Source organism: Arvicanthis niloticus, chromosome 23, assembly GCF_011762505.2.
Source record: "Arvicanthis niloticus isolate mArvNil1 chromosome 23, mArvNil1.pat.X, whole genome shotgun sequence".
NCBI lineage: Eukaryota > Metazoa > Chordata > Mammalia > Rodentia > Muridae > Arvicanthis > Arvicanthis niloticus.
This window is the reverse complement of record NC_133430.1, coordinates 2,757,280-2,782,337: the sequence shown is the minus strand read 5'-3', so window position 1 is coordinate 2,782,337 and position 25,058 is coordinate 2,757,280. Positions and strand designations below refer to the sequence as shown.

At 45.0% G+C, this 25,058-nt stretch overlaps 1 protein-coding gene across 1 annotated transcript in view; it reads left to right on the top strand.

Annotated features, from left to right (window-relative positions):
• The window catches only part of Ptprn2 (protein tyrosine phosphatase receptor type N2), a 747,342-nt gene that overhangs the window by 481,331 nt on the left and 240,953 nt on the right, over positions 1-25,058 (top strand). The window contains exon 12 of the mRNA XM_076920936.1: positions 15,689-15,753. Coding sequence (XP_076777051.1) covers positions 15,689-15,753 — 65 coding nt within the window. The remainder of the gene's footprint in view (positions 1-15,688; positions 15,754-25,058) is intronic.

The window sequence follows — 25,058 nt, the reverse complement described above, 5'->3', positions numbered from 1 at the left end:
GTGTTTTTTGCCTGAGTATATGTGTGTGCATCATGTATGTACCTGATGCCTGAGGAGATCAGAAAACGTTGTCAGATCCCCTGGAACTGGAGTCACAGATAGTTACGAGCTACTATGGGTGTGCTGAGAACCAGGCCCAGGGCCTTTGGAAGAGCAACCAGTGGTCTTAAATCATTGAACCATCTCACCAGCTTTTCTTTCTGTTTCTTTGATTGTTTATCTTTTCTATGAAAGTTGTGTTTTATTTTCACCTAATAGTCTTCTCCAGTAATTTGGAGAGCACACCAATCAAAAAAAAAAAAAAAAAAAAGTAAAGACCACACATCTTCTATCTTCAGTCATAGGTCCAAGAACATGACATTCTCTCTGGTCCTGGAAGAGCTCTTCACAATAACCCCCATCACCCACGTGCCTGACATAGCTTCCTGTTCCCTCTCTGGTGTCTTTCCCAGCCCAAAGTATCTGGAAACTCAGAACCCAATGCCATTTGCAGCAGCATGTCCAGGAAGAAGCATGGGGCACGTTCAAAGGATGATGGTTGAAAACTGCCATAAAAAAAAGCAATGATGAAGTGTGCTGTTGATTCCGATGGTTTTAATGCAAAAAGCCTTAGTCAGTTCTCACTAAAATTTGTATTGGAAAAGCCAATTACACAGCGAAATTGGAGGAGAATCTTATAATGCTCTTCCAGCTTGTGCTACCTGCTTACTTTAATGTCTAGAGATAAATGATAAGGAGACCAATTTCCATTTTCCTAAACACGAGGCAGGACCTTGGGCCTCCCTTCCCGTCACTTTTATTGAACATAGCAGTTCACCCAGGACCCAGGCGTTGAAAATTGCTAAAGATAAACATTGTATTTTAAATTACTCCAGGCAACCAGGCAGACTGGAAAAAGAAAATCATTTGAACAAATTGAAAACTGAAATGTTGATATCAGATATTAAATTAATGTAAGTGAGATTGAAACAATATCTAATTAAAATAATTTGAAAAATGACTTAGAAATTGAAGCTGACATTGGCTTTTACCAGCCTGTCATTATTATCACAGAAGGGCTGAGCTGCAGCTCACGGACGCCTGCCTCCCCATGACGCCCGCCTCCCCGTAGATTCACAAGAGACCCTCATATAAAAGTTTCATTTATTTGCTGTTTATGCTGTCGCAGAACCTGAAGCCTAAGAGCTGACAAATTGACCTTTCTGTTCCAAGGAGAGTGGCATCAGAGAGTCCTTGCCTAGCTTTGTACACTGCTGTATGTCCCATGCCTCTATTTACAGGGGGCGTTTGAAAGATCAAGCTTGGAACTATACAACAATGAGGCCAGAGCCACCACAGAGTAGTTGCTGTAGGGGTGAGGGTGGAGGTCAACAGACTTGGTCAGGGCTTCCAGTGGGGCTGGAAGTGGGAGTGAGAAGAAACCTGAGCCAGCTAGTCAGATTAAGGAGTCGATCCATGCTCTACAGAAGACAAGACCATGTCCCCTCAGAACACACATGTAGCAGTTCCTGGGGGTATTTTCCAAGCATCTTGAGTGGCAGCTTTCACTCTGTTCTCCCAGTTGTCCTGTGACTGAAAGGAACTGAGGCAGCACTTGTCATATGGACAGCCACTGAACTGGACCTGGGGTCTATTTTTGTGTGAGCCTCAGGTAAGGCTCTGTGGACATTTCCTCTCTACAGGGACTGGGGTGAGTTTATAGGAAAGATAGAAAGACCCAAACCATTACCTACCCACAACCACTCAGATGTGAGAGCAGGCACCCTGGCCTCTTCTAGACCAAGTCAGTTGCAAGAGCACAGAAGAACCAGAATGCCCTGGGCATGTTCATTTGTCTCTGTAGTTGATGTCACATTCAGTCGTCAGCTTCCCATGAGGTTCTGCCCAAAGCTCAGCAGAGTGGGGACAGCATAGAAACACCTTAGAAAATGACCAAGGTTCCTAGTTCCCATCAGTTTATTGGAAGAAATAGATACTGATCCTGCCCCTTAGTCAGAATGCCCTCCAAATGCTGGGTAGAAAATAACGTCTTAGCTATCGAACAACTACAGATTATTCAAGACCCTAAGTGTAGAAAGAACAGAAGCCCAGAGACATAAGAGGATGTTTGATGTTGACTTTCATCCTAAGAGTATTTTCCTAAACTTATGCTCTGATGACCTTGTAAGCTCTGGGGGGAGTAGAAAGCAAGTGCTATGCCTGCTGACCACAGGAGGGATAGCAGAGGACTGCCACATAAAGCCCAAGTCCCAGGTGTTGGCACCAGAACAAACATGCACTGACAGCAGTTCCCTTGAGACCTGGAGGGAAAGTGTCTGCATTCAATATTGTAATTGTGTTGAAGGAGGGTGCTCATGGGGGTGGCCACATCCAAGACAGAACTTCACCAGAGTCATCTATAACATCTTAAGCACCGAATTAAGTTACAAAGTCCCAATAGGGAAAGAACCTCTAGTCTCCCAGAAGATGGAAATGCATGTACTCTGTAGGATCCCCCCTTTTCTTCTGGCGTCAAGAGAATCTCAACAGGTAAAATTCCAAGTTACATAAGTCCATACCAAAATAAATCTTGAAATGCACCAAGGTACCATGAGCAGAATTCAGAGGGAAGTATAGGAGACAAGTGAAAATCCTAAGTGTTGTTGCTTTCAGACACGGAGTTGGTGGGATCCTCCAGAAGACACCCACACGGAGACAGAGAGGTGAAAGCATCACAGAGAGGTCAAGACACCAGAAGATGGCTGAAAACCCTGCATACTTTTCATGGGTGATATGAATAAAGTTGTAGTCCACAGGCATATATAAAGATGCTGCAGATACAGATTTTTCTACCACTGGTATAAGCCCCAGTCATCTGCTTCCAGAGTGGAAGCCTGCATCTGGATTCCTGAAACATGGTCTAAAGGGAACTGCCATCAGTGCACGTTTGTTCTGGTGCCAACATCTGGGACTTGGGCTTTATGTGGCAGCAAAGCATCAGAGACAGTGGGCATCTTAGAAGCAACCAGAGAAGATAGACAGGGGGAAAAAAAAGACAGCTCAACTCTTGCTGATGCTCAACTGTTGCGTGTAATTTTAAAAACGCCCTACCTGCTCTCCCTGGAGCTTGGCTGGTGCTCCCAGCTTAGCTCAGAGATCAGCTACCGCCTCCAGTCTCACTCCTGACTTAGCTCCGGCCATAGCCAGCTGGTGCCTTTCCTGGAAGCTCGTCCTGTGCTCCGACCTCTCCCTGTTCCGGTTGTTCCATCTGGCTTAGTCCAGGATCAATGAAGGCAACGTCCCCCAACCTGGAAATTTGACGATGCTGTCTGCGCTCCACGGGCTACCTCTTCCTCCCGGCTAGCTTCCCAAGCCACCATCAACAGCCCTGTGTTCGTTCTGTCTTTCTCCTGCCCACCTTAGCTCCGCAGAAGAAAAACACTAGACAGCTTTATTATTTTAAAACTAGCCAGATAACACAATTGCTGGGCACAGAAATCTCTTGCCCTAACCTTATCTGCTAGCTTATATCAGTCATCCACTGGTGGCAGAGGGGTTTGCGTTGGGGGCCGTGCTGGTCCTGGCTGCCCCAAGACCTTACAGGGTTGTTTCTTCTCATTCCAAAGCCTGCCCCGAAAAGCTCCCTTCACTCTCCCTACATCTGCTCTTCCTCCCCCTGGAACCTGGAAGTCCCACCTTTACCCTTCACCCAGCAATTGGCTTCCACCTTTTTATTGACCAAATCAAGAACCAATCAGGGAAACAGAACCTCCCCCTGCACTTAATAGCCCAAACTGGAAAAGAAGCCAGGACATACTACCCTACCTATTGTTGAGGGGAAAAGAACCACCACCCTAAACCACCACTGTGCACCAATTTCTTATCCCTGTAACACAAGACTGGAGTCTAGGTAACTTGTAAAGAAAAGAGGTTTATTTAGCTGACAGTTTTGCAACACCATATGCTTGGCTTCTAGGGAGGGCTTAGGGCAACAGCTTCACAGTTGTGGATTTAGTAGAGAGATGACAGTGAGGCAGGAGGTGGGGGATCTGCGGCCAGGGTTGTTCTTTTGTAACATGTCTTGTCATGGAAATGGCTCTGATTCCTTCATCAGAAGACCTGGCATTAGATTCTACCACCTAGCACTCTACACTGGGGATCAGACTTTCAGCGTGTAGGTCTTGGGGGACAAACCAACACCAAAGCCAAGGTGCTACCACATGAGTGTGCACTTTAATAAGAAGGGTTACACAAAGAGCAAGAGTTAAACAAAGATGCTTTCAGACAGATGGGTTTGTCTCCTTGGAGCCCCGTTCAGGTTAATTTAGATTCATGTGAGAGTATTTATCGCAGGCCACAGGAAGATCCTGGATGCAGAAGTAATAATGAGCAAAGAGAATGTAAGTGTGTGAATGTGTCTAACGAAGTATGCATAATAAAAGAGCATTGTCTTGGGGGCCAAAACAAGATAAAAAGAAATAGTGAACCTGCACGCAGAGGTTTGAGGAGTGGGAAGTGTGTGAAGAGGCTTGGTGTCAGGCAGGTCCACACCAATCGGAAACTGAGAACTTGCTGGCAGGAGAGGGTCTGACTCAGGAGCATGAAGGCACAATGTCTAGGCCATCTACATTTTTAAATCTTGAATATTGGCTCCAGCAGAGTTGATCAGACAGGATTTCCAAGGTCTCCAGAACCACAGCTGACAAGGGAAATAAACATTTTAAGTTTTCATTCCAAAGGACAATCTGGGGTGCTAGAAATAAGTGTAAATATAATTAAAAATAATAATAAGTGTGTGTGAACAAAGGCTGCAATTAAAATACTGGGAGATGAGAACCTTGGATCACCAGCTCCCACTGGCATGGTAGCATGTATCTGTAACCCCAGCACTAAGGAGGCAGAGCTAGGACCTCCCTAGACCCAAGTCACTGATGTCCAGATCCAGTGAGAGAACCTAGTTCAAGAAATAAGGTGTGAGGAAATAGAGGAAGATTCCTAATGTCACACTCTGACCCCCTTCCACATGTGCACAAGGTGCACACACACGTAGACAAACACATATACACATAGGTTTGCAGTGCTATATTGGTGTCAAAAAAGGGTGCTCTGGGAGTCCTGTTTAGAGAAGTGCTGTTCTGAGGCCAGCATCACACAGCAGCATGGCATTGTTCAAGTGGAGATAGTCAAGTCTCCAGACTCACTGTATGGGCAGTCCAGTTCTATGAAAGTCAAACACAAAACACTGCATAGTGAAGACACATGACCGTGTGACACGCTGCATGCTCGCTGTATTGAACTCTTACATTATTAAGGATTTACTTAATACAAAAAGGACTTTAAGATAAATCATTGTGCAGTGTTTATCAGTCCTGGCAGGAGTCTGGACAGCTCTTGATAGTAGCGAGAGCTCATGGGGTGGTTTAGCTTCATAGACTGTATCTTGGAAGTGTTTCTTGTTACTTTTCAACAGTTGCAAAATCACACAGTGATATATTTCTCAGAATGCATCTCACACATTGATGACAAGAGACGTGTGTGTGTGTGTGTATGTGTGTGTGTGCACCCTCATGTGTGCATGCATAAATATGTGTGTGTACATTTGTTAGCTTAAAGTAGAAAACTGCTTCCACCAACAAAAATGAGTTCATAAGGGCATAGAACGTTGCACTGGGGAATGCCCAGTCATATTCAGAGTTGATGCAGAGAGGCAGGGTTACCAAAGTTGTTTTGAAACAATTGTACTTGACTACTATTCTTGGCTATGATGGTGGTGGTAAGGTCTTACACAGGTAGCTACTGACAGATATCCTGGCAGAAGTACTTTTTTATGAACATAACATGTTTAAGTTCACCAAAGTCTTAGATACACACAGAAGACCATCCTTTATGAACTCCTGGTAGCTCTTGTCATTGTATGTACATGAGATCCGTCTTTCATGACCCCCATCTTGCAACCTTGAATATACAAGATCCATTCTCCATGACCTACTGGTGACTGTTGGCACCATGTGTACATGAGATCCATCCTCCGTGACCTCCTCATCGCTCTTGTCTTTGAGCACATGTATTCAACGGTTCCCCTTTTCCTAACATCTCAGCTTTATTCTTGTTGCTGTTAGGGTTCAATACCAGCAACTCCATTTAGTACAACTTCCGTAAGGAAATCTTAGAAAAGAAGGAAGCCCTGCCATCACTTACAAGTGACCTCTTTACTGTTAAAACACAAGGGAATACTCAGAAAAGCTGTGTTGACCACTTTTTGATTGTCTAAACAAAATACCTAAGGCTAGGTAAGAGAACTATGTAGCTAACAGATGTTGGTCTAAACAGTTGGACACAGGCTCTGTAAGGATCCCAGGGAGACGACATCATAAGGGCAGCCCTGGAGAGGGGCCAATCATGTGGTAAGGCAGAATTCAGATATTACCATCTAACATCTTTCTACAGAACTAACCAGATCCTGGCGGAACCACTTTAATTCCCTCCTAGAGATGAACCATTAGTGACCCCCTCCTCTTAACAGTCCTACCCATTCTTAATATTTTCAAACTTCTAATATATAAGTCCTTGAGAAATAAGCCAGGTCTATAACATAAATTGATAGTTGGATAGTTCAGGAAGGAAAAAGACATCTCACTTCTCTTCCTTTTCTATAGGGCAGGACTAAAACGGTATCTCTGGTTTCTATAAGTAATTGTAGGGAAAAGTTATGTCCTGGGGTATTTTAGTTCTAACACTTGAAAAAATTGAGCATCTAGGCATTGTGACATCCTGCTACTTTCAAATGACTTGATGGAAGGCCATTGGCATCAAACCTTCCTTGTATTTTGTGATGTTACTCATCATGAAATCACAACACAGTGCAGAAACACTCTGGATGCTGGGCACATCTCAGGCCCATATGGATGAGTGCCACCACTGCTCCTGCTGTTTCAATGGCCAACTCTGCCTTGGTTTGCTGCTCACAATGAGATTTTTCCACCATGTGGACCCTGGGAAGGGACTGGCCGCAGTGACCCTGAACCAGAGCTGGAGGGCAACATCAGAAGAGAGTTACAAGACTCTTGTGTAGGAGTCCTCATGTGGTGAGCTCAGAGAAAGTCATCCTACCTCTGGTATCAGTAACATAGGATGGTGGTGTAACAGCTAAGGTCTGCAGTCCCTGCTAGGCCACAGATCCATCCATGTGTCCTAGAGCTCGGAACTTCCTGAACTGTCTCTACGGACAACATCTTTTCACCTAAAGGAACTTTAGCATCTCCCCCACGTGTCAGTAACATAAAATAGGTATGAAAACCAACCACGTACTGATAACAAATCATGAAGAGATCCATTTTGAAGCTATTATTTGCGATACATCTCATTTTGCCATTCAGATAAAAACAAAAGCAAACCCACACGTGAGCGATATGTACGCATGAGTTTATTTTTACAGAGATAATTAAGTCCCAGTTGAATATTTGATGCCTGAGAACACAGAACCTCTTCGATGTTTCTCAGAGTTGGTCGGTATTTTTATGTTCTAATCAAAAGGCAGAAGAGGGTTGAGGGCGATTTCATAAAATGTTGGATGTTATATCCTAATCTCAAACCCAAATTCATTGAATTCCTTGTCCTGAAGCTCAAGCCAATGACTCACAAAGCATTTTAATCAATGCTTTTATTAGCTTTTTGAGAATTTTATTCGATGTATTTAGTTTATATTCAGTCCCCTGCTCTACCTCCCTTCCCACCCAACTTCGTATCTCCACCTCTCCTACCTAGATTGAGTCCAGTCTATGCTGAGGGACTATCCCTGGGTGTGAGGCCTCCCCACAGTGTGAATGGCATACAGAATGTCACACCACTGAAGAAAACAGACTCTTCTTCTCCCAGAAGTAATAAAATGCCAATGGCACCTCAGCGAAGGGAGGAACTGCATGCCTTCCACCTCTTTCCGTGCGAGGGTTCTCTCTGGCTAGCACTTGTGTAGGTCTTGGGCATGCTATCAGAGTTGTTGTGAGTTTATACGTGCGCTTGCCCTGTTGGGTCTGGAAAACAGTTTCTTTGACATTATCTATCACCTCTAGTTCTTAGGATCGTCTGTATCTTTTTATATCACATTTAGGGCTGAGGGCTCTGAAGTCCTCTCTGTGGATCTCTGTGTGAGTTGCAATATAGCTTAAGAAAAAGCTTCTCGGATGATGGTTGGGTGATGCACTGATCGATAGGTAGAGCAGTCAGTCGTTAGGAGCCATTTGACTGCTATGACTATTTAACATATTTTCCCCTAGGGCTCATGCCCTCTCCAGCTACAGGTTCTTAATGTTATTGACAGCTCAGGTATGAATGGATTCTGTCTCGAGGAGGAGCAGGCCTTAAGTGCCATTTTAAAAGTGGTTGGCTAATCCCATTCTTTGCACCAGTAGGCATATCTTGCTAGGCAGGCCATCAAACAGCAATTTTTAAAGTCAAACATTCTCACACAATCCAACCCAAAGATGTATTAATTTGATACTAACGTACTGAGGAATGACAGTAGGAAAATACCAAAAGCCTCTGTTTTCCATAATTAAGCCATGATGGTTCTATAAATAGGAGAAAATTACATCTAGAACAAAAGCCCTGCAGTTCATAATACACAGAGATCTCCAGTCTGAACCGAGGTGTTTCGGGCCACTTCGGTGCTGCTGTGTGGCATGGTACCATGCACTGTGCAACATATGCATGTGTGTTCAGAAACAAAACTGTGATGGAGTTGTTATGTGATGCAAGACTGGTAAGTGTTACCGGGTTATACATATGACTCAGATTCATTATGTGTATAATCTTGAGATAGTTTTAGTGTTTTGCATGTTGTAATGTCTTCTACTGTTGCCAGATTTGTATAATTGTCACACTTAGTTATGTGACCCCCCCATCTGAGACTGAGAGCCACAGCTTAAGAAGCTATGCTGACAATCACTTTAAAAGGGGGACACTCAGGTGGAAGAGACATGCTGGTTTCTATGAATTGGGGGCCAGCCTGGTCTAACTAGAGAGATTTAGGTTAGGTAAGGCAACATAGGAAGGACCTTGTCTCAAAACAAAACAAAACAAAATATAAAGTTACAGTTTTACCCCCAGCCAGCCAAATTAAAGCTGGTTTCTCTCAGGGTAGGCAGAGTTTGGATAAAGAAGAAGTTAAAGAAATGAGTAACACCAGTGTCAGTGTGTTTTATTTGTAGGTGCATAGTCTCCTCTCTCTCTCTCTCTTACAAATTATTGAATTATCAGAAATTTTTGTGAATTTGATGTATGTACTTAGATGCGATCCAGCTATAACTGTACATCTGGAACAAAAGCAGGTAAAAATTATATATTCAAAAAAGTTATTTTATTTAATTGCACTATTCAGATCACAAGACAAAGCATAATTGATATCAAAGTTTCAATAAAATGTTTAAATAAAGCTGCATTTGTATCTTTTTTAAAAAAATCAGTGAAATTTTAGTCAGTATCAGAATTTGTATAAAAATAGAAGCATATGATTCTGGCATCCTATCCAACTGATCACTAATGGGATTCAAGCTTGCTGTGTCTAGACTGACATGTATGAAAATGAACATGTGTTTGGTGCAATAGTCCCCCTCAACTGTGCTTTCAGTCTCCATGGTGGCTTTGGTTACCCACTGTTAACACGCATCTGATATATTCAATGGAAAACTCCAGAGATTCATAAGGTTTTAAACTGTGTGTCATTCTGGCCAGTATAAGAAAATCATATATATCTCACCTTGTCCCACCAGGAGCATAGCATTAGTCCTCTCCCCCAAGCTTCCAGGCTGCCTGTGCTACCTGCTCGGTGCTCACACACACTCACCATGACAGCTCCTTGGTGCTGCGTGCACTTACCCACAGCCCCATAGCACAGGAAGGTATGCCCAGAGAAGCCACCATGACCTGCTTCGATGAGTCTTTCAGTAAGGGAGGGAAACGATCCCATTGCCAAGATCAGTCTATCAAACATTGATTTATCATTAAGCTCTGTCATAGGTGTGTGTAGAGGAAGCAGGACACACAGAGACCCAGTCTTGTCTGAGGGAAACAGGCAGCTGACCTGCAAACTATGTGCAGTGAATGTGAGCTCTGCATGAGCGCTTCCAGAACCAGGGATGCAGGCGAGGAACACAACAGACTCCTAGACAGCTGTGACAGTGATGTGCTTGCAGAGATCCCTTGACCCTCCACATTCTTTGGCTTGAGAGTTGATGTGTCCATTCATTTGTCCCTTCTGCTACCTGAGAGCTTGTAGTGTTCAGGCTCTATTACGGATCACCACCAGAGTATGTGGGGCCTGGAAGGGAGAGCAGGGGTGGAGAGATGCAGCTGGATTCAGTACACGTGGATTTGGTACACGTGGCTGGTAGAACTCCAAAACTGGCCAATGGGATAGATGGTAGGAATCCAAAGAGGGAACTAATACGGCCCAAGGCTGAGCAGCTGGAAGCTGGGGACACCCAGGAAGAACAGATGTTGGAAGAATGGAAGTGTGCCCATTGTAGCTGGTCACAGAGAGCCTCAGAAGAAGCAGGTGAGGTCAAGGGTTTGGGTTGAGCTGTTGGGCATCCAGGCAGAGGTAGCTGTGGAGACCAATAAGTCAATGTCTGACTGTGGTCCTGAGTATCCCTTCATGGCTCACCTCCTATAACACTACCCTGTCTCAGCCCACTTCCTACAGAGTATTGGTCCAGGTCTGAGTTTTAAACAGGAGCTGTTCACACAGTTCCAGGAAGGCAGCTGATGTGAAATATTGAACTTGGTTTGTAGTAAAATGTCTCATCTCCAGGACTCCATCAGCCCATCTCACAGAGGTGGCCTCTGAGCTCCAGGAAGGTGGCAGAATGACCCGTGGGCCCATCAAGGCCAGGGTGATTGAGCTGTAACAACTCCCACTGCCCTATTCTAGCCTAGCCACACAGTGTCCTGGAGGCCACCACACTATTTTGGAGTGGGTTTTGGGTCTAACCTCAGCTATCTAAAAATGTGTCAACAGGCCAGACCTGAGAGAAAGCCAGCCTCCTTCACACACACACACACACACACACACACACACACACACATGCACACGCACACACACACACATGCACACATGCAGGCACATACACACACCAAACAGCATACATACACAGACCACTCAAATATGTTACACAATACTATTTACACACTTTGGCACCACTTATCACACATACATGGTACTTACATGTTATGCCATGTATATATCCAACACACACACACACACACACACACACACACACACCAGTGCTTAGAGAACCCAAGACTTGTCAGAAAGACTAATTATCAGGAAAGAGGTACGGCATCTAGATCGTAGAGGTTCTGCCCACACAACCTTCTGAGATTTCTAGGTGTAGGGATATGAATAGTGGGGAGTCCCACCAAGAGACCCTTCCACAGGGACAAGGTCACTGTCCACAGGGAGTCAGCTCCCTGGGTAGCACTTCAAGTAGGCAGCCCTTCCCGCTCAGCTTGCCAGCAGAGGGACTCCATTAAGTTGTCCCCATTGTAATTCAGATTACAGAAGAGACTTCTGCACATTCTTTCAGGTTAAAATATCAGGGAGAAAGAGAAGAGGCAAAATTACTCCACTGTCGCTACGTGCTTAATTATATGGAATGCTGCATAAATTGTCAAGTGCAAAGAATTATTCTGATAAATTAAAATACTAATTAAATAGGCTATTGCAGAATTTTGAGAACATTACAGGGTTCCGCTTCTTCAGGTAATTTGCATATCCTTCATCTAGTGAATTTAATTTTAAAGGACTTCTTTTTAGTGTTTGGAAACCCTTTTTTGTCTCGCATGAAGATAAAAAATGGGCTTTCTGCTTTGCTGTTTGCCTCAGTGAAAACGGTTTTTTCCGTTGTCCCCATGCTGTGCTGGCTCACTGGTCGGCTCTCATCATGCATGGTAGCTCCAAGTCCAAAGCTTAACAAAAAACAAGAATTCAGCTGAAATTTGAGCATGTGGCTAAGCAAGACATCCCCAAGAATCGGGCAGTGGGAAAGAAATCAAGCTAGGTTGTGCTCTGACCACGGCAAGAGAACCCACCCCCCCTTCACTAAATGAGTAAGTTAATAATTAAAAATAATTAGAAATGTTTTAATAAGAAAGATTTTACAAAGGTAAACAAACAGAAAGGCTTGGGGGCTTAAGATAAATTTTTTAACATAAGGATAACAAGGAACAAGGCAAAATCGCCCAGCCTCTATTGTCTACACCCTTAAGAGGCTTCCAAGGCACAGCACAGGGAAGCAAAATGAGAAGCACCAAGCTTGGCCGGAGAACTGAAGCCAGAGACAGGACACAAATCACAAAAGAGCTTAGGTCCCCGAGTATCCGTTCCTCCGCAGAGCCGGGACAGAGGAGACAGGAGACAGAAGGGATTTCTCTGGGGGAAGTACAGCCATAAAGCTTCTGGAACATGGCTGTCCTTCTAAATCCTGCTCACCTGCCACCTTTTCAGCCACCACGGACTTCCTGATGACAACGATGCTTCCTGAGGGAGCTAGAGAGTTGGACTCTGATGCTTGGTGTGAACACAGATCATGGTATGGATGACTAAACACATAGGGGGCGTGGCCACTGTGGTCATCCGTGCTCTCAGTGAAGCCTCTCCCACCCAGGGCCCAGAGCTGATGCCACAGCCACGTTTACCCATTACGCAATCAAGACACTTAACTGTTCCTGGTGCCCTGGAGGAAAAGGAGATTCATTCAAATGTCTAAATAGGGAGACTGCTGAGCAGAACGATGAGAACCAAAACCACAGGAACCCAGCAGAAGATGGAGGCAGGTCCCTCCCATGGGATCTGTTTTGCACCTACTGTCCTGACCTTTCTATTTGCTTGCTTGGCCTTTCATGTGGAAACAAAGAAGGTTTACCCATGGATAGGCAGCCACCCTGGTGCATTCTGGGTAAAGAGCCTAGGAACACTTCAGAGCAAATTGACCAGATACAGGCATTCTTCCCTAGCTGCGCATAGACTGGGTAAGAAGAGATTGTTATCCACTGGTGCTAAGCCTGTGTCCCCACAGAATCCTCACAGCCATTCACAGAGCAAACACTGAGGAGAGTGAAGCACTGTAGGGGGAGCAGCATGTTAGGGACTACAGACTGATGCTCAGGGTTCCCTAACTTAGATTCGAGGTATGAGAAACCTTGACCCTCACTTCATAATCAAAGCACTGAAGACTCAGAGTAGAAAGCAAGGCAGTTTTGTTTTATGGCTTTGAAGAGCCAGAGATGAGCCCAGAATAGTGGGCATTGTGACTGAACACAGAGAACAGTTTTTACATCTCAGGTCCCTTCCTTCCTTTCTTCTTTGGCTGAGTTATCAGGAAGGCTCAGCCTTATATGTCTTTTAGGACTTACCTTTCCTTCTGATGCTTAACATTTCTCTGACCATATGTAGGTTTGTCTCTGCATGTTAAAACTTATCAGGGATATAGGTGTTAGCATTCTAAGTTCCACCCCATAGTTACCTGGCAACAGCCAGGCAGGCCCGACCCACTATAAAGGGGGCTGCTTGCCCCCTCCTCATTCTCTTGCTCTCTTGCCTTCTTGCCCCTTCTCTGTCCCCTTTCCCCATTCCCTTCCCCCACACCCTCTATGTGCTCATAGCTGACCTCTACTCTACTCTTTCTTCTTCCTCTTCTTCCTCTTCTTCCTCTTCTTCCTCTTCTTCCTCTTCTTCCTCTTCTTCCTCTTCTTCCTCTTCTTCCTCTTCTTCCTCTTCTTCCTCTTCTTCCTCTTCTTCCTCCTCTTCCTCTTCCTCCTCCTCCTCCTCCTCCTCCTCCTCCTCCTCCTCCTCCTCCTCCTCCTCCTCTTCTTCTTCTTCTTCTTCTTCTTCTTCTCTCTCTCTCTCTCTCTCTCTCTCTCTCTCTCTCTCTCTCTCTCTCTGCCTTTCTCTGCCTCTACTACCCTCTTAACTCCCCTCCCCATGCCCTGAATAAACTCTATGCTATACTATACTGGCCTGTGGCTGGTCCCTCAGGGGGAAGGGACAATGTCTCCAGGCCTCAGCAGTGATGGCGATCCACTTCTTGCAGCCTTACAAGCTTCCCAGCGGTGGCCTTTCAGCTAGCTCCCTCTAGAAGTTTGGAAGAATTGTCTCCTCAGGCTGGGCTGCTTCTGTAACTATACTTTCCCTGAAGCAGCCACCCAGAGAGCTCTGTGCTACCTTTCCACGCCAAGGCGACACTATGGAGCCAAAGAGACGCTGCCCACCAGTCTCTAAGATACTCACCTGCCTTCTAGGAAGATCTAGCTGACCACATGACCACAGGTTAGATCATTCAGCTTAGTCATGTGACCTTGCTGGCTGCTTTCCATGAAAAAAAAAAATCTCTAAGTCTGAAATCTCTGCTCTCTAGAAAGAACTGAAGTGTTTACAAATTCCATCTTTAGAACCTTGGTCAGCCTGTTTAAAGTTGCTGTTAGCCCACTTCAAATAGCCACCAGGCAATACAAGAGACTTGAAAACCAATCACTTTATGCCTCAAGGAACAGGCTCTTGCCATCCAAGGTCTAAAACCGTGCGGTCACTTGCCTTCACCCCACATCATCTGAAGAGGTCCTAAAGCTCCCCAACCCTACCCTGGACTCCTTTATGTCCACTTCACTCTTTCAATACAAGGGATTGCCTATGTGTACAAACTAATGTCCATTTGTTAAAGGGGGAGTTTTTTCTATAAGACAACGGAAGTCCCTGGAGGTAGAGAAAGGAGGTAGGCTTTAATGAAATATTTGTATACCTCTCAAAGACGTAATTCTGTTAGCCAAGATCCATGCAGGTGATCACAGCTGATTCCTTCTTTCTATCTCATTGGGGGTATTCACCACAATTGCAGTGCTCTCTCCATTCACAGGGTTTTCAATAAAATTCTAGCTTTTCATTTCTTCTGGTTTTTATTTCCAAAATGACAGGAGATTTATCCAAAAGACCATGTCCACCGAATCATAAGCCAAGGTCAATTGCCGCATGACACTCTTCCTCTCTGGGAAGTGGGGGCAGCTGTGTCTGCTGACCTGGCATTGCAATGGCTAAGACTTCATTTGCATCTGCTAATTGTTTCTCGAGCTCATTCTGCCTGGCATGATATCAAATATATTGAGTTTGTTCTCTGAAGGTCTTCCTCATATGAAGTTGAGAGCACATGAGGAAGGGCTTTTATTGGAACAAAACTATCGTAGGATGTTTCTGATGTGAACATGGATTAAAAGGGAGTGAAGTAAGGCCTGGATTCTGTGATGTAAGCACACAGGCAGCTTTTTCCAAGTGTATTCAGTGCTAGTAACAAAATGTTAATTTTCAGTGGGCATATACGTAGACATATACATAACATCACACTATTTTAAAATAAGAACTTAGAGTTTGCAGAGTGTGTTCACATACAATTTCCCATCAAATCCTCAATAACTGGAGATTGCCTAGCATGTCATGCCTTCAAAGATGATACAGAAAGTACACAAGGTGCTTTGCTGATGCAGACAAGCTACTGAGTGGGACATGGGGTTCTGCATGTTCGTTTCCCACCTGTTGCTCAACATAGCATCTCCGTGAAGTCAGGATGCCCAAACAGTTGTTTGGGGGAATTTGTCAGCAGAGAACACTCTCAGATATCCCACCCTTCTCTGTGCTGAACTTCTTTTGATTTTTTTCTTCTCACAGTTGACAACAAAGACCAGCTGGAGAAGGCAACTGGACTGACAATCCTTCAAAGTGGAATCAGGCCGGTGAGTAGGTTGAGGAGTATCTTCATAAGAGATGCCCTCACACTGGGAGTCTCAGTGCTGGCCGACTGGTGAAATGCAGGATCATAGGTTTGGCTCATTGTGTGGTTAATCCAAGTAGCATCTTGCTGGCTCATCTGGTGGGAGATCAGTGCTCCCAATGTGTATTGATTCTGATTAATGGTGTAGGCAAGTGTGACTGTTTATGTTATACCTTTGAAATCATAGTTTTGTATCTTCCCCAAGAAAAATCTATCACAAACCAAACAGAAAACTCTGTTTGGAAAGATGATGATGTATAAGACTTAAATTACTGAAAATGGGAAATTATTCTTTCCTTGAGAATTCAGTGTCTTTGTTATTTAAACATGTGTGTTTAAACAAAGGCTCAGAACTATGAATCTGTCCTTGAAGTGACTTGATGCTATCGGACTCTTTGGTGTCGTTGCTACCAGATACTATGTCTTCTCCATGCTTGCTGGTGGCTGCCCTCTTGACCGAGTGACAGTGTAATGAAGTGCATATGTAACAGTGGTCAAGGTTCCTCCTGGGAGCTGCATGTAGCCACTCATAAATCAGCGTGGACCAAAGCCAATCTGTGCTCTTGTGTTGGGAATTCAGATTTCATAGCACTTGCCATTAAAGTTAATTAAGTATTAAGGAATGCTTGTTTGTAAGTATTTCCTGCTATACATTGGCTTATCCTTGTGGAACCTTAGCCACTTAGAGACTCGAAGCTTCTTTGGGGAAGCTCTGATTCTGCAACCAGGTCTTTGGCTCCTGGAGTCAGGAGCTGCTTAATTGGTGGCTGTTCTCAGAGACCTGGGCTTCTGGGTAGCTCTTAAGAGGGCTTGAGTGCCTGGGGCATCTTAGTTATTGACAGCAGAGTGTGAGAGTCTATAACTGATAGAAACTTCTCAAAGGACATTCTAAGAGCCTGACAAATGTCACTCTTCTCTGTGTGTTCTTGAGGCCCTGCTGGATTAGCAGAGCAGGTGACAGCTGAAGACACTCTGATTATTTGCTGTTTCTTTAACAGCCAGTGAAGTGGAAGGAAGAAAGAAGCCAAATGTCTTGGGCAGGGAGAACGGTGTGGTGTAGAGACTGGACAGTGGGCACTTAGATGTTAGTGTCTGCCTCTAGCTGGGGAAGAGTTCATGTGCTGGGCTGTTTCCAGTTTGGTTTCTTCTTTGGGGAGAAATGGTGGCACCCAGCCATTGAGAATTGAATTGGTGGCCACTCACATTGAGGCAGCACTCACTGGTATGGCCCAGTTTCAGAAAACTTAGAAACTGTGTATTGAGTGTATAAACCACTCAAGAATGGTCATCAGGTAGGTAATAAGGCCCTGCTTTACACGGGAGGACACAGTGTGATTCACATGCTTGATTGCTGAATACCCCATCCCTTACTGCAGTATGGCTTCCAGCAACTCCAGGGAAGTAAGGATGTACAGTGAACCAATCCCATTGATCATGATAGGCCTTGGTTCTCAAGCACCTTCCGAGCTTTTCTTGGCTTCTTTCATAAGACCCACACTCTCATACCCCACCCTGAGCCTGAGCATCTGCTCTACAGTGGCCTGCTCAGAATGCAGCTGCTCATACAGGAGTGGAGAGGTTGGACAGCTGTGTTCTCATTCTCCTAATGACCCACTCTACTCTACCTCACAGGCTCTGGCCTCCAACACTTTCCTTCTACCAAGGAATCCAGGCTTTCTCTCTGGTAGCCTGTGCATTTACCATCCTAAGTATTTGCTTCTATTCTTCAGTGATGGCTTCTGAGTAATCTTTCTTCTTACCTTGTGGCTCCATGTTCTATGCTGCCACACAGGTAATTAATGTCTACCACAGCCTACTTCATGGTAGACAGTCTACCTCATGGCTCCATATCCTCTGACATAGCATTGGTTAGTCTACCATGTACAGGTTTTCTAAGATAGCAGATATAACATGCTAGGACAGATTTAGCAGGAGAAATCTCCTCATTGACTTCAGTCTCACCTTTCTGCCATGCTAGTTACAGTTACTCCTGAGATTCAAGCCAGCAGCCCTCAGAGGCACACAGCCCGCTGCCATGGTACTTCCTGGAGATAGCCCCTTATTCCAAATATCTATTTTATAATCTATTTTATATTTTATAATATCTATTTTATAACCAGCAGCCACTTTGACAGCCGGTGCCTCTTGAACCTTTAGTGTTGGCTGGTATCACTGCCATGGCCTCGAGCCCAGCTCTCCACATGTTTCCTTGGCATGTCTCTTGCCAGTTCTAGGCTGGAAGCAGCTCTGACAGGCAGAGAACATTTACAGTAGCAAAATGGGAGGAAAGGGTTCAAGCTGAGAAAATTTTTAGAAACCTAATCATATCTTTTTCCTAATTTTAACTCTCTCATCCAGCAAGCCTGGTTTTGATGATTTTTTTTAAGTGTATTTCTAATTCTTCTAATTCCTGACTCTGGAATGTAAAGCAGAGTGTGATTGCTAGAAGTCTAGCGGCATTTGCAGATCTGCTCCAGGCACTTGTAATTCATACGTGTGATGACAGATAGCAGAATTAAAACCTTTTAAGCCAAATAGAAATATCTCAAAACAAAATTTAAAGGAAATGAGGAGATTGTGGTGCACACACACATCCTGAATAGATGGGTGGTATTTTGATGTATTTCACAATCTAATTTCTGACACCTTGAAAACTTTTCACGTTTTAGTCGCATTAATGAAACTGTGTTCCCTCCAGAGGACAATTATAATTGCCCTGAAGAAAAGCTCAGAATGTGCTGAGAAACCAGCCTAGATAATTCTCACCAGGCGTGGGTCCCCCTCATTATGGTGTGGGGCTGCTTCTAGTTCTGATGCTAGCCATACACAGCTTTGGAACTTATCTGCCCAACCGTTAAGGCAGACAGAACAGACAACCTGGCCCAGCATCACCATAGTGGCTTTAAAGACCACAGCACAGAGGAGTCCAGAGCAGTGCCTGTAGAGGGGCAAGAGCTACTCTGGTGGTACTGAACTCCCCCTGCTGGAGAGAGGCCTCCCACCCAGTAGAATGGCTGAGGCCAGATGTGGGTTCTCAGAAACCTCTCCAAAGAGTTTCCAGACTTCCTCCAAGGGTCCAGGAGGTTTGTCTGTGCAAGCTCACAGCATACAAACCCCTATAACCAGCCTTGTGCTTTTGCTGCTTCTGCTACTTATAGCTTCGGGGAAGAATTTTGTTCAAAGAAAGAGACTGTATGCCTACAGATCTGTTCCTTAGAAGCCAATGAGCTGGTTCTTCTGCCCGACAAACTACCATGGCTCTCTCGAAGCACACCCTGCTTGAGACCCTGTGTGGGGATCCATGGATGCCAGTGAAAAGCAAGAGGTGTGAGGAAGGGATAAGGGGAGAAGCAGCTTCATTTTCTCCTCCAAATCCCACCACAGAATACACTGTTGAAAGAGGTGTTGCAGCTTTAAACCTCTTTCATCAAAATCCCAGCCCAGGGCTGTCGAGAAGGCGCAGTGGATAAAGCCAGTTGCTGCCAAATGAGATGATCTGAATTTAGTCCCTGGGTCCTACATGGTGGGATAGACAGCTGTCTCCCATAGGTTGTCCTCAGACCTCCATATATGAGTCATGGCATGTGCCCATGCATGTACACGCACACATATAATAAATGAATAAGCAAACAAACATGTCCAGCCCAGTGGCTCTAGATGGCTGGGAGGAGCTTGGCTCCCGGAAGAATATTTGGGCCAAAGCAAATGGCAGAGTCACCGACCATCAGGACCCTCTGTGCCAAAAACATAAAGCCTGACCCTTTGATTTAGAGTTTGGACTTGCAGCATTTATATAAGGAGTCTGCTTACCAAGCAGAGAAATGAAGGGAATAAAAAGCTTTATGAAAGAAGAAAGAGTTGGAAGGAAGAAGGGAGAGGCTTAAAATATAAAACTGGAGAAAGCTAAATAATTATAGCTTAAGAAATCAGGAGAATTCTGTGATTTCGTTGAAATCACTAAGAGAACTCTGCCTGTACATGCATGCACATAAACATTGCTGCCTCCAAGGAAGCCATACACACATGTGCACACACTGGTCCCTTTAAGGCAGCCATACATACATATGCAGACACATTGGTGCCTTTAAGGCAGCTGTACACAGATGTGCAGATACATGCAGACACATAGGTGCCTTCAAGGCAGCCGTACACACATGTGCAGACACTTTGGTGCACACAGATCAGACATCCTGTGGTGAGGTTGGTGGTTGTAAGTTTGTTTTTTACTATCTGTTGGTTTATTCCTTTGAAATCACTGTAGATTCAAGATGCTACAAACTGGATCAGAGAATCCCTACATAACCTTCACCTAGCAGGCTCCCCCTTGGATCCATGTATGTAACTGTAGGGCATCAGTAAAACCAGGAGATTTACACTGTGTGGTGTGTATGAGCATCTCTGGGTCATTAGAATCATGCTGTACCATCTAAATAAAGATGGCATACAACTGTAGTCAGTGACCACACATCCCCACCAATGTAAACAGGCAGCCCTGGAGATGGTAAAGTTAGCTGGCTTACCACTGACTCTGAAATACTGTGACACTGGTGTCCTTAGACATCACGTATCTGTGTCCACCCCACAGGGTGTGTTGTTCCTAGGCAGAGCACAGTAAGCAATGCAAACCACCCCTGGCCTTCAGTGAAGGCTGCACCTAGATAGATGTCAAGGAGGATAAGTACTGGGAGTCATCAAAAGAGGCAGGACGGGCCTGCGGTGAAGTGGGTGTTCCTGAATCCTGATGTGGGAGGAGCTCGGAAAAACCCTTCACACAGCTGGTTGCATGGAGATCAGCATTGCCAGTGAACCTGTAAATAGGAGGGAATTCTGCAAGCCTGGGGTCTTGGATATGTGTGAGGACAGCTGTCTGACCTTGCTGGGTTCCAGGCTCCAATCCAGTGTCCATACGCTTCAACTAGTCCTCTTGGCTCCTTGTGTGCTGTGACAATCAGAGTAACAGTCCCTGGGAAGTGTGTGCTGTGGTTCCTAGCTGGCGTGTGGTATGGCTGAGTGACAGGGATTTGGCAGTGTCCTGTGCTGCTGTCAGCCATGCCACTGTGGTCACAGGTCCACGGTGCCCTTCCTGCTCCTTTGGTTCGGTTTGACTCTATATGCCAGACTCTCAGGTGTCATTTCTGGGCAATAGAATTGCTGCTTTTCCTTGGGTGGCCATCTTCACTGTAGCTCCACCAAGCTTTCTTTTCTATCATGAGCAGCTCAACCCGCCTGTGGGTATTCAGAAGAACTGAGGGAGCAGCATGTGTCCAAGAGTGTATAAAGAGAGGATGAGGTATGAGGGGTGTGGCTTCCAGATGTTGCTGTAGCCATGTCTGATCACATATGCCAGGAGTCCCCACAGAGAAGTAAGAATGTGTGCTGACATCGCACCCCCCACCGTCCCCGTTAGACCACTGATATTCTGAGAACAAGCTTGCTGTGATCACAGTATAGACTGCTGTGCCCTAAGAGTCCCAGGCCCTCTGAAAACCTGGAGAAACCGCAGGTTCCACAGGCATTCCCCAGGCCACCAGAAGTCCCTTCTACTCCCCACTGAGGGTTCCCAAGGTGGACTGGAAGGAGCCAGAGCTGCCCTTGGGCTAGGGAATAGGGTGCTCTTGTTTTTCTCCTGCAGGACCCTCATTGGCATTCCATGCACATTCACCTCATTTTATTCTAATCTGCATTTCTTGACAAAGGAAACGGATTTTTTTTTTCCTCTTAAATGCAAAAGTGCACAGGCCTGAGAAAAGACTGTTGACTTGTCAGGACTCCTAATTTGTGTTTGAAAAGGAAAATCTGCATGAAATTGCATTAAATATCTGGGGCCCCATCTCGCTTTTCCGTGTTCAGCCCCTCCACAGCCCTCATGAATGGTGAGCAGAGCAGACAGAAGTTGAGGTTCCCAGCAGCCCATCCATACCTGGGATTGGGGGGGGGGGCAGATATTCAGCTCTGACTTCACAGACCTGAGGTTTGCAGCTCTTCACCTCCAGCCTCCGCTTCTCTAAATGGTAAAGAAAAACCACACCAACGTGCATCCCATGTAAATAACTGCACTTGCTACATGCTCAAATATAAGCTTATCGTGAATACTTTTCTCTCCGGAACCACCGCAGAAAGCACTGAGCTCACATGGGTCTTTCATGCTTCCCTGTGACTCAGAGGGAGAAAGCAACTATATGATGTGGCAGTTGCCATAGTAACAAATCCAATATTTTACTCAATATCAAGGTAAATAGTCACGTAAAATGAAGTAAGTTGCGTCTGATGCTGGCTACCCCTGCTCCTCACTTTTTTTTTTAACATTTTCATATGTTTTATAAAAAATCACATAATGTATATTTAAACTGCAGTGACATGACTTACTGTCTACTGGGCCCAGGGGTGACATCTTTTGCCTTTCCCCCCTTGAGAAGCACCACCCTGGCTGGTGTCTTCATGTTCAGGATGGTTCCTGGCTCCTGTGAGTTCATGGAGCCTGTGAGCTTGAGAGCAGAAGGTGATTTTTCACTTAGCAAACTGAGTTCTGGAGAGATGGCAAGCACTCAGTCTGTTCTGGAAGTCTCCTGCGGTGTTTCTACCTGGGAAGCCAAAGGAATGCATGCTGACCCGAATCACCCACTCACAACCTGCTCATATCACCTACCTACTGCACGTTGGTAAAGACACTATATTGCCCTATAAGATATGGGGGTATGCCCACTTGAGGGTCCACATGTAAACTGGTAAGTGCTCTCCAACAGACAGGTAGATGTGTGCCTACCCAAATACTCCACCACAACTGCTATACTTATGCTCCTTGTCAGCAGATGTCATTGAAAGCCACTGTGGGAAGCGGCTCTGCTCTCATTACAAGGTGGCGCTTGGCATAGGCATTGCTTGAGAGAAAAGACAACTCCATATATGGAGTTGTATGCTCTGAGAGGTGTGGTTACCCGATCACCCCACCTCTCAACATTGAGAATGGCCAATCACCAGTGACTTCGTGGCAGCTGCTGATAGGATTAAGGCAATGCTTATAAGGGGATGCACGGGAGAAGAAAGAGAGAGAAGAAGCTCTCTGTACAGGGATAGCTGAATAAACCGCTTGAAGAAGAACACAGTTGCCCGTTGCCTTATTCCGCAGGTCGGACGTGGGGAGCGACAAACCACTGCACACAGAAGTCATCTAGGACCTTGGTCTAGCGTGTCATTGCTACCTCATCCCCTAGCAAAGCCAGACACTTCATTAACCCACATACACATCAATCCTCACCTAGTGGTATGGCCTGACAAGAGGAACACAGTCTAGATGGCACAGAAAAAGCCCTGACTTGCCTTTCTGTGATTAGAAAATAAAGACAAAAAAGCTTCACACTATGGCAGGACCTGTCCCTCTACACTGCCTTTACTAGGACACCCAGGGACCCAGTGCATCCACTCATGTCAGCCTCCTAGACTTTCATTCCAGCAGACTCTACCCTCTTATTTATAGACGTTGGTAACTTATTAGTAAACCTTGATATTCCATGTGTTCTTGCAAATTGCTCTCCTGTCCCATTCTGCTCGGTCATGGCTCTGCTTGCCCGTTTCCAGGGTCTCCTACAACTGAAGGTCAATCTGACCCAGGAGCTGCTGCCTGGCTTCTCCCAACAACACAGCACTGTTTTCTTGAGTATCAGGGTCCCAGGGATGCTAAACCACCTCTCAGTGTGGTCGCGACGGTGTTTCCAGAGGGGCTTAGATCATGAGGGCTGTGACCTCAATCAATGGATGATTGATCAGTGGATAAAGTCAAATCTGAATGGAGTATTGAAAAGAGCTGGAACTGTGGAAGGTGGGGCCTGGTAGGAGGAAATAGAAATAACTGGCTCTTTCCTCTACTTCATTATGTGAAGAGCAGCCTTTGGTGTCCAGTCTGACTCCAGGACTAGCAGGAGGCCTATGACCATGACCTGATCTTCTAGAAACCGTGAGCCAAAAGAAGCTCCTCCCTCTTTATGTCGTTTACATTGGGCATTTTCTAAAAGCTATGAGAAAGTAATTAATACAGCACTCCTTAGCTTGTGGATGCGTGTCCCCAAGCTCTGCCTCCCTATATTGCTATGTGGGTATCTGAGTATCTGTGACCTTTCTTATTAAGAAAATTCTATGTTTGATTTATGGTATAATCTACCCTGTACAACTGTATTGTAATGTGATTACATCTGCCAAGGTCTTGGCTCCACACAAGTTTAGGTGTTAGAATTGAAGACTATTTTTTTTGGAAAGATATTAATCAACCCATAGTACTCAGGAGTCAGAGATGCCCCAGGCCTGTCTAGAAATGACAGTATCAGTGTCTGGTTAGCCTACAGTCGAACCTCTCTCTCATGTGGATATGGTATGCTTACGTTTCTTAAGTGGCTCTAAACCCAAGTTGGGTCTCATCTCTCCAACTTGTCATTCTCTAACAAACGCACACCTGTTACAGACCTAACCATCTGTCCCACTGACTCTAAACATTGTAAAGGTCCGCCATCACAGTACCTATGGAAAAAAAAAGATACAATATAAAGACAGTTATAAGAATGGGAAGGGGAGAGAAGAGGGAGGGAGAGAAATAAGAAAGCAGAGGAGAAACAATGGAAATTCTCTTTGAAGATGCCAAAATAAATCCCAATTCTTTATAAGCTGATAAAAATTTTAAATAATAATTATTTGAAATTATGTGCTCCTCAGATTTACTTGAAACTATCAGAAGTCTGTGAGTGAATTATTTTAGTATCTTTCTCGCCCGTCTTACCAACAACAGGTATAACTGATGACAGTTGCAGCCCTGTACGCAGGAGGTGGCCTAAGCAACAGAGACTCACCCTTGCCTAACTCTAGAGGCTGATATCTAATACTGAGGCACAGAGGTTCCTGCGAGTTCTCTGAGGACTCTTTCTTTGCTTAGAGATAACATCATCCCCATGTCCTCTATTGGTAATTCCTTTGGAAGAGTCCTAATATCTTCTTATAAGGACACCAGTTCCATTAGTAAGAGCCTACCCCATTTTACCCTAACTCCCTCTAGAAGACCTTCTCTCCAAAATACAGCTACACCCTGTGATGCCTTTAGGTCAGAATCACAATCAGGTGTTGGAGGAACATAATTCAGTCATCATAGTGACCACAGTCACATGTAACCTAGTAATATCTTTAATCCAGTACTTCCAAAAAATAATGCTTGAGAAAGTTAACTTCTGAGACATATGTCTCTGCCTTTTTCTCTACCATATAAAAGAACAAATTAAAACACAAGAA